A 10,675-nucleotide genomic window follows, 5' to 3' on the forward strand; every position below is an offset into this window, starting at 1 on the left:
TTCCCCCTTCCCAATATGTTAGATAACCTAAAAGAGGCGTTTTTAGCTTATATATTGCGTACAAAAGTCGTGGGCCAAAGCTCTCCTATTCCTAGTCCAATTCGGCTTCAGGGATTGATGCTAAGGTGGATGCGACGCATCCACCTTGTCCTCCATTTCAATTTTTGCCTGCGAAGGTGGATGCGACGCATCCACCTTGTCCTCTATTTCTCAGCTTGCATGCGATGGTGGACGCGACGCATCCAGCTTCACTTCTACTTCCCAGTTTCGCACGCGATGGCGGACGCGATGGCCCAACTTCACTGCTAAGGTTGCATGCAGGATGATGTTTTCCTAGGTTGGATGCGACGCATCCAACCCTTCTTCCTCTAGCTAAACCACCTTTTCTTCATATTTTGCACTCCGAACACCTTAAATCGTCACACATAACTTAATTAGTCATCAAACCAATAATTACACCATGTTGGGTGTTTTAAAGATTAAATAACATCAAAAAGTGGTTAAAGCATGGGCAAAGTAACATCAACACACATCGAAATATGCCAAACATCACCTCCATTCGAATTAATATTTCTTCTCTCCTTTCTTCTAATATATCCAAATTTACTCGCATCTCCTCCTTATTTGCTTCCTCAGTAGCATGTGTGTATCTCATACTTGGTTCACCCATCTCTACCAAAATTAAAGCTTTTGCACCATATACAAGTGAGAATGGAGTCTCACCCGTACTTGTTTTGGATGTCGTTCGATAAGCCCATAACACCCCCGGTAGCACTTACGGCCATTTGCCTTTTGATTCCTCTAATCTCTTCTTTAATTTATTAATGATAACTTTGTTTGTTGATTCAGCTTGATCGTTAGCTGCAGGGTGGTAAGGTGAGGCTGTAATCCATTTAATCTGCCAACTTTGAAAAAATTCTGTGATTTTAGTGCCTATAAACTGCGGGCCATTGTCACACATGATTTTCTTTGGAACTCCAAATCGACAGATAAAGTTTCGCCAAATAAAGTCCCTAACTTCTTTTTCTCGCATCTGTTTGAATGTTCTTGCCTCTACCCATTTTGAAAAATAATCTGTTAAAATTAACAGAAACCGTACCTTTCCTTTAGCTTTAGTCAACGGGCCTACAATATCCATGCCCCACTTCATGAAAGGCCATGGTGAAATAACTGAATGTAACAGTTCTGCTGAGCGGTGCATGTTATTGGCATATCGTTGGCATTTATCGCACCTGGCTACAAAGCTTTTTGCCTCTTCTTCCATTTTTGGCTAATAATACCCTACTCTTATTAATGTCTTTACCAATGATCTTCCCCCGGCATGACTGCCGCAATGCCCCTCATGTACTTCCCTCATCACATAATCCGTTTGCGATGGGCCGAGGCACCGTGCTAAAGGTTCGCCAAACATCTTTCAATATAAATTTCCACGAACTAAGCAATACCAGACGTCTTTTTGGTGAAACAATTGTGACTTCTTCTTGTCCTCGGGTAAGATTCCATACTGCAAAAAGTTCACAAATTCGTTCCTCCAATCCCAAGTTAGATTATTAAAATTTACCTCGCTCTTGTCTTGGTCAAGTGCCGAATGAAACAAATGTATCACTATAGCATTTTCTGCATTCTCTTCCCTGGGTATCTGCACGGCCTTCCAAGACTGAAATTGTCTAAGTAATTCCCGTACCTTTTCCAGGTATTGTTGCATTTGCGTTTCTCTTGCCACGTAAGTCCCCTGCATCTGGTTAACCACCAACTGTGAGTTACTTTTGATCACAATCTGCTCTATACCAAGTTCTCGTGCCAGTTCCAAACCTGCAATCACAGCTTCATACTCTGCCTCATTGTTAGTGATTGGATAACATTTTATTGCTTGTCTTATGACTTCCCCTGAAGGTGGAATTAGAACAATTCCTAAACCCGCTCCTTTAACGTTTGAAGAACTATCGGTAAATAAAGTCCAAATCCCTGAATTAGATCCGGTTAATACCTGTAGTTCATTTTCTGCATCAGGAACTAAATTCGTGCTGAAATCCTCTACAAAATCTGCTAAAACCTGCGATTTTATTGCAGTTCTGGGCTAATATATGATATCATACTCACTGAGTTCTATTGCCCATTTAGCTAATATACCTGATAATTCCTGTTTATGCAATATATTCCTCAGGGGGAAAGCAGTTATTACAGAAATAAGATGATATTGAAAATAAGGTCTTAACTTCCTAGATGCCATAATTAACGCTAAAGCAAGCTTTTCCAAATGGGGATACCACGTCTCAACATCTAGCAAAGATTTACTAACATAATAAATTGGGGATTGTTTACCTTTATCTTCTCGTACCAACACCGCACTTACCGCTACTTCTGACACAACAAGATAAATGAGAAGCCTTTCACCGTGTTTTGGTTTGGCTAGTAAGGGCGGATTTGACAGATATGATTTTAGGTCCTTGAGGGCTTGTTGGCATTCGTTAGTCCATTCAAACTGATTCTACTTTTTCAATACTGAAAAGAATTTAAAACTCTTTTCTGATGACTTTGATAGAAACCTCCCCAGGGCTGCTATTCTTCCTGTTAATCTCTGCACTTCTTTTTTTCTCGTGAGTATATCCGGTATTTCCTCGATAGCTTTGATCTGCGCAGGATTCACTTCAATACCCTGTTAAAAATGAGAAAGCCTAAAAACTTACCTGAAGCCATGCCAAAAGCGCACTTTTCTGGATTTAGCTTCATATTGTATTTGCGGAGAATCTCGAAAGTGTCTAACAAGTGTTGAAAATGATCTCCCTCCTGTGCTAACTTGACCAACATATCGCCAATGTAAACTTCCATGGTTTTTCCTGATGTTCTTGAAACATTGTAGTCACCAACCTTTGATACGTGACTCCACCGTTTCTTAAACCAAAGGGCATGGCTTTATAACAGTAAGTCCCCCTGTCTGTGATAAACAAAGTTTTTTCTTCATCTAGGGGGTCCATTTTTATTTAGTTATATCCTGAATATGCATCTAAAAAACTCAAAAATTCATGTCCTACAGTAGAATCTATTAGTTGATCTATATGCGGCAAAGGAAATGAATCTTTAGAGCAAGCTTTATTTAGATCAGTATAATCTACACAAACTCGCCATTTTCCATTCTTTTTAAGAACTACCACGGTATTAGCTAACCAGTTAGGGTACTTTACCTCTCGTATCGATATAATTTTCATAAGCTTTTGTACCTCATCTTGGATTACTTGATTTTTGAAGGATCATTGCTTCATATTCTTCTGTTTGACAAGTGGGTCCTCATTTAATTTGTGGGTCATTACCTCCGGTGGTATACCTGTCATAACTGAATGTGACTAAGCAAAGCAATCTACGTTTATTTGTAAAAATTCAATGAACTTACCTTTCACTTCTGGGCTTAGTTTTGCTCCGACGTAAACTTTTCTGTCTGGCCAGTGTGTAAATAGCACTATAGCTTCAAGTTCTTCAGCAGTTGTCTTAATATTTTCATTTTCTTCTGGCTCTTGAATAGAATCAGGTCTCAAGTCAACGTCAGTCTGTCCTGGTATGCCTTTGGTTGAGGTATTTGCACCAATATCCTCAACCAAGTTCTGTAGTTGCTATTTCGTGCCTGCATCATTGGTTACCATGTTGTAACTACCACCGAGTTGATACTTCTTGAAGCTTGCTGATCTCCATGGATTTGACGGATTCCCTACTGTGAAGGAAATTTGATAATTTGATGTAATGTGGATGGGACGACATCTATATCGTGAATCCACGATCTTCCCAGAATTATATTATATGCCATGTCTGCGTCTATCACCTGGAACATCGTATCCTTAACAACTCCTTCTGCAAACGTGGTGAGCAAAACTTCCCCTTTTGTGATAACACTTGAATTATTAAACCCGGACAAGGTTCGTGCCTTTGGTATCACTTTGTCATTATCTTGTATTTCGTTCACCACCCATAGTAAAATGATGTTCACTGAACTACCTGGATGAATCAAAACTCGCTTTACGTTAGTATCATGTACAGGTAAAGATATTACCAGTGCGTCGTTGTGAGGAATCATCAAGCTGTCCACATCTTCATCATCAAATGTTATATTGTCTCCATCCAAATCTTGGCGAACTCGCTTCCCATGAGTAACTGTGACTTTTGATGTCTTTTTTGCGGATGTATAAGTTACACCATTGACCTCATATTCCCCAGTTATTATATTGACTGTTCTTTTTGGTGATGGAGGTTTTGGGGGTTCCTGTCTGTTCTTCATATATGATTGTCTTCCTTTCTCGCTAAACATGTCAGTTAGATAACCTTGCTTCAATAAATGCTTGACTTCTCCCTGCAGTAATCTACAATCTGCTGTTCTATGGCCATGATCGTTGTGAAACTCACACCAGAAATCTGGATTCCTTTTGCTTGGATCTGATCTCATTTCTCTAGGCCACCACACCTTATATCCCTCACTTTTTAAAACAACTACTAACTCAGAGGTGCTGACATTATGTAATCTCCTACCCTCGCGTGTGTATGCCTCGTGCATCCCGTTCCTTTCTGAACCTAGATGAGGAACTCGTATATTTTTTGCCTCGGTCTTAAGTCGAATCGTGCATTTTCTTGTTTAGATCGAGGGTCTCGCCCAGTAGGTCCCATGTAAGGTTCGTACCTATTTTTTCCGATCCTTTTTTCCGATTTCGAACGTCTCGATCCTGCTATTTCATCGGTTCTTGGATGTGCGACCATATCTTCCTCTATCCGCAACTTTGTACTGTATTTGTTGTACACATCGTTCCAAGTTGTTACTGGGAATTCTCGTAAACTTTCCTTCAGCCTTCTCATGGATTCTGAACTTTTCTCGTTTAAATTGCTCGAGAATGCCATAGCTGCCTAGTTATCTGGCACCCGAGGCAACATCATCCTCTTCCATTGGAATATATCTACGAATTCCCTGAGTAATTCTATATTCCCCTATTTTACCTTAAAGATGTCTTCCATCCTTTTTTCAACCTTCTGAGCTCCCGAATGTTCTTTTATAAATGAATCTGTAAGCTCATCAAAAGAATCAATAGAGTTTTCAGGTAAAAGAGAATACCATGTTAACGCTCCTTTCATGAGTGTTTCACCAAATTTTTTAACCAAAACCAATTCAATTTCTTGCTTGGTTAAATCGTTGCCTTTCACGCCAGTTGTGAATGCAGTTACGTGATCTCGAGGGTCAGTTGTTCCATCATATTTTAAAATATCAGGCATTTTAAACTTTTCAGGAATTGGCAAAGGCGCTGCACTTGGCTTTCAGGGGGGTTGTTAATACTTGTCAATATCCACCCCTTTGATCACGAGTGGCACGACAGGTATTTTCTCTATGCGATCATTTTGCTCTTTCAACTGTTTCTGCAAAGTTAGTACCAAACTTTATAAATTAGAATTATTTGGTGTACCTGATCCTCCATTGTGAGATTTGTTAGGAATTCCTCCACTTCAAGAATTGTCAAGCCCTAAGCGTGGGTTCTGTAAGGTTGTTGTATTGGCCGGTAGAGGAGATTTCTGGCGCATTGGGCAATCCTCTAACAAAATCTTGTAGAGCACTATTCACGTGTTCTGCAATCAATTGATTTAGAGCATCTTGCTCTACAATTTGTTTGTCTCCCTTTTGATCATCAACGCGTGATGTAGATCATTCAGGTGAACCTCTACGGGATTGCTGAGGGGATCCCGTCGGAGAGGGGAGTGGTGGAGTTCCATCTTGTTGGTTCAACTGGTCATTTTTGTTAACAGTTGACATAGTTGGCTGTCAAAAAATAGAATTTGGAAAGTGAAAAGATTATCAGATTCTCGACAACAGAACTAATTTGTTTAACCAAAAATAGGATTCTCGTTCAAAGTCAATATTTAGAAGAAAACGGGTTACTGGTAACCAAAATTTACTTCACTTTCCCAATAATCTTAGGAAAAATATAAAAAAGTGATGGAGATGATTAGCCAAGAAACATAAGGCAAAGAATTATAGTATGTATTTCAGTAATAATCGTAACCTGTCCTTACAAATTAATTCCTTATCCTTATATAAGAGCATGCAATCATAACGGTTCTCATACTTAATTTGGACTAATTAAGGGCATTAATTGTATCGATTGCCCAGTACTATAGATAACCGTAATTGGCATATTTATGACTAAAGATTCCTTATCACTGCTCCTGATTCCCCTTCCTTATTTACTCCTGGTTCGTGTATCTTTCCTTCTTTGCAGTCTTCATTCATTTCGTTCCCGTTTCTCCTTTGACAACTGTCTGACTCGGTTCTTTTCTCTTATGCTACCCCATGGGTGTTTCTCCCGTACCTTCCATGCATTCTTAATACAGTTAATTGAGAATGCCACTTGTTGATATATTGACGCTCCACGCGTCATGCCTCATCAGCTTACTTATGTTCCACGTGTCATATCGTTTTTCCACCAATACACCGCTACCTCTCTCTTTAAATAAAGAGTTTCAGCCGCCTCTATCCCCTTTTATGTCTATGGTTCAGCAGTCGCCTCCCCTTTTCATAGCTCACTGATTTTCAGAAAATAACGCAAAGCTTTAGTTTGTTCTTTCTTTCTTCTCTGTTTTTTGTTGATTTCCATTCTTGAACAGAGGCAATTTATTTTATACCATTATTTGACGTTAGTTCGAGGTAGCGAGGTCGAGGTCGAGATCGGAGTCCGTCGGATTTGAGACCCCGGCCCCGGTTCACTGCCCCGAAGAAGGTCAGCAACCTCCTCTCTTTACTTTTGATTTGTATATGGTCAAAACATGGCTCGCTTCTTATGTGATCAATTGAGACTGGAATATGATCGGTTAGGGTTTGACTGCGAATTATATCGAACCCAGGTGAGGTCCGACCCCGGGACCAGGCAAAATCGAGACCAGGCAAGATCGAGGGAAATTTGCCAACCTGGATAACAGAAAGACGAAATATCCGCAATCGGTTGTAAATCATGGCGAAAAGCTCAGCGCATATCAAGGAGGGGCCAAATAATTAGCAAATCATAGGATTTTTACCTTATATAGAATTGTACCAAAAGTAGAACATCCTACTATATAAAGGGAGTCAGATCATTTGTAAAACACATCATATCAACGCAATATAAAGTAATATACTGACACTTTCTAGCTTTTATTATCTTGTTACTCTATTAGCCTGTTCATACTTCAGTTGAAACATCTTTGGTTCTAAGGTGGTCAAACTCGAGGGCCAAGGCAATTCGATACGTGTGGTTTTCATTTATTCTTCTATTGTCAATTTCAATATTAATCTGTCTTCTTAATTTGTGCCAAGTTATATCACGTATCCTTAAAATCGCGTATAAATTCAATTGTTATCTGTTTTTAGGGTAAACAGTTTGGCTCCCACCGTGGGGCTAAGGATAATAGTGATTATTTGGTGCAAACTTTCATAATACACACTATTTTACACGTGTTCTTTGGAGTGTTTTTTATTCTAGGACCAAAATGTCGAACTCACAATCGGCACCCCTTCACGTTGACAATGATTCTGGCCTCCACGGCAAGACTGACAACATAGAATTAAGGAACGACGTACCTCCGATCGATCTCGATGGAGTTCCGGCTGTAGATCCGGTTGACGTCAGTTCGCATGTAGCCATCAACGCAAATTTGGCCGTCGATCCCGAGGGCATGTCCGTAGGGATGTTCGATCGGCCGCTCAAAGAACCCATGGCGGCGAAGAGGGTGGGATCAGCCTGTGAGTAATCTTCGAAATATTGTAGGCTCAATAAGCAGCGATAGCCCAACTCCAAAACCAGAATCGCCCATCGGACATGATCGAGACTGAGACATCCCAAGAAGTTGTCCACAGGGTCAAATCAGCTTCAAGGAAATCGAACGAGAAAGAATCGGGGACCGACCCTACAATCATGAAGATGCTCGAAGATTTAACAAAACGAATCGAGTCGAAGGAAAAGAAGATCGAGGCAAACGATAAGAAGGTGGAAACTTACAATTCTAGAGTCGATCAAATCCCGGGGGCACCACCGATATTGAAGGATCTGGACTCCAAAAAGTTTGTGCAAAAGCCTTTCCCCCCGAGCGCGGCTCCCAAGCCAATTCCCAAGAAATTCCGAATGCTCGAAATTCCTAAATATATAGGAACGACTGACCCGAACGAGCATGTCACCTATTATACATGTGCCATCAAAGGGAATAATCTAGAGGATAACGAGATCGAATCAGTCTTGCTAAAGAAATTCGGAGAGACCCTGTCAAAGGGGGCTATGATATGGTACCACAATTTGCCACCTAATTCTATTGACTCGTTTGCTATGCTTACAGATTCTTTCGTAAAGGCACACGCTAGAGCCATCAAGGTCGAAACTAGGAAATAGGAACTTTTCAAGGTAAGGCAGAAGGACAACTAAATACTCAGAGAATTTGTGTCTCGATTCCAAATGGAACGGATGGAACTGCCACCAATCACCGACGATTGGGCAGTTCAAGCTTTCACCCAAGGACTTAATGATCAAAGCTCGGTGGCTTCGCAGCAGTTGAAGAAAAATTTGATAGAATACCCGGCTGTCACTTGGGCTGATGCACATAATCGGTATCAATCGAAGATCAGGGTCGAAGACGACCAACTCGGGGATCCTTCTGGGTCCGTTTATCCTATCAGACCCGTCGATAGAATTAAGAGGGATATCGACCGAGAATCGAGGTCGAACAGAGAATGATATTAGCCATATAATGGATATTGCAGGAGCGGTGGACCTGGGCGGAATCCTGTACGAAATGAAAGAAGAAGTGATCGAGGTCAGAGATCTCGAGGGCTCGTGAGTAAGAACGTCTTCGACAAGCCCATCAGACCCAAAGAGGCACCTCGGTTATCAGAGTACAAATTTAGTGTTGACGCAACCACCATCGTATCAGCTATCGGACTTATCAAAGATACCAGATGGTCTCGACCTCTACAAACCGATCCAACACAAAGGGATCCCAACCAAATATGCAAATATCATGGCACAGATGGCCACATAACGGAGGATTGTTGACAATTGAGAGAATAAGTAGCCCCATTATTCAACAACGGGCATCTTTGAGAATTTCTGAGCGACTGAGCTAAGAATCATTTCAGAAATAGGGATTCCAATAAGCAGAATGAACAAGACGAGCCCCAACATATCATTCATATGATCATCGGAGGGGTCGATGTTCCTCAAGGTCCGGTGATAAAATACACCAAAGTATTAATCATAAGGGAAAAACAGACTCGAGATTACATACCAGAAGGAACTTTATCTTTCAACGACGAGGACGCAGAAGGAATCATGCAGCCCCATAATGATGCACTGGTAATTTCTGTACTCATGAAAATAACTCGAGTTAAATATGTGTTAATTGATCCAGGTAGTTCGGCCAACATCATTCGATCGAGGGTCGTAGAACAACTCAGCCTACAGGACCAAATCGTGCTTGCGGCCCGAGTGCTAAACGAATTCAACATGGCTTGCGAAAATACTAAGGGAGAAATAATGTTACTGGTAAACGTAGCCGGTACCACCCAGGAGACCAAGATTTATGTGATCGAAGGGTACATGAGGTACAATGCCCTGTTCGGGGGGCCATGGATCCACAACATGATGGTTGTGCCCTTGACCCTTCACTAGGTATTAAAATTTTCGACACCAGAAGGGATAAAGACGGTTTATGGGGAGAAACCCACCGCAAAGGAGATGTTTGCCGTCGATGAAGTAATTCCGATATCAACACTCTCATAGACAAAGGACTCAGGTTCGAAAGCGAAATAAGAAGCCAAATAGCAATCATCGATGCCAGCCTCGACACAATCGGACAAGCAAGGGATTGACGAAGACGACGATTACGGGGTTCCTCGATCCTTTATAGATCCCGATGATTCCAATGCTACTAAATCGATGGTCGAAGAGCTGGAGCAAGTCATACTGATCGAACATCTGCCCGATCGAAAGGTATACCTGAGCACGGGATTAACTCCCGAGCTTAGAAAAAGACTCATTCAATTTCTTATTGCTAATATGGATTGTTTTGCTTGGTCCCATCTCAATATGACAGGGATTCCACCAGAGATATCCACTCACAAACTAAGCCTGGACCCGAAATTCCATCCGGTCAAGCAGAAAAGGAGATCGCAATCTGAGATCAAGCATGCTTTCATTAAAGACGAGGTAACTAAACTCCTTAAAATATGGTATATCCGGGAATTCAAATACCCCAAATGGCTAGCAAACGTAGTGGTAGTCCCTAAAAAAGGGAATAAACCGAGAATGTGTGTGGATTACAAGGATTTAAATAAGGCATGCCTGAAAGACTCTTTCTCGTTGCATAACATCGATTGCATGATCGATGCCATGGCCGGCCACGAGATCCTCAGCTTTCTCGATGCCTATTCCGGGTATAACCAAATACGGATGAACCCGGATGATCAAGAAAATACCTCTTTCATCACTAAGTACGACAAATACTGTTATAATGTAATTCCATTTAGGTTAAAAAATGCTGGTGCCACTTACCAATGCCTAGTAAACCGAATATTCTAAGAACAAATAGGGAAATCTATGGAAGTTTACATTGATGATATGTTAGTTAAGTCCCTGCGAGCAGAGGACCATTTAAAACATTTGCAGGAAACCTTCAGTATACTGAAGAAATA

The 10,675-nt window shown here is 41.1% G+C and overlaps 1 protein-coding gene across 1 annotated transcript; it reads right to left on the reverse strand.

The window, feature by feature from the left end:
* Positions 1-1,414: 1,414 nt before the first annotated feature.
* On the reverse strand, positions 1,415-4,429 carry LOC142166795 (uncharacterized). Its single transcript, XM_075226139.1, has 6 exons — positions 3,812-4,429; positions 3,389-3,605; positions 2,688-2,837; positions 2,547-2,632; positions 2,354-2,488; positions 1,415-2,053 (listed from the first exon to the last, which is right to left on the reverse strand). The coding sequence occupies exons 1-6, from the start codon at positions 4,427-4,429 to the stop codon at positions 1,415-1,417; spliced, it is 1,845 nt and encodes a 614-aa protein (XP_075082240.1).
* Positions 4,430-10,675: the final 6,246 nt, after the last annotated feature.

Source organism: Nicotiana tabacum, chromosome 2 (genome assembly GCF_000715075.1).
Source record: "Nicotiana tabacum cultivar K326 chromosome 2, ASM71507v2, whole genome shotgun sequence".
In the NCBI taxonomy this organism is placed as follows: Eukaryota; Viridiplantae; Streptophyta; class Magnoliopsida; order Solanales; family Solanaceae; genus Nicotiana; species Nicotiana tabacum.

Excerpts from the sequence above, each read along its gene's own strand:
- LOC142166795 (XM_075226139.1), bottom strand. The coding sequence starts at position 4,429 with ATGAGATCAGATCCAAGCAAAAGGAATCCAGATTTCTGGTGTGAGTTT. Across the intron at positions 3,606-3,811 it reads TTAAGGATACGATGTTCCAG|CAACTACAGAACTTGGTTGA; the intron begins GTGATAGACGCA and ends GGCACGAAATAG. Across the intron at positions 2,633-2,687 it reads CGCTTTTGGCATGGCTTCAG|ATCAAAGCTATCGAGGAAAT; the intron begins GTAAGTTTTTAG and ends AATCCTGCGCAG.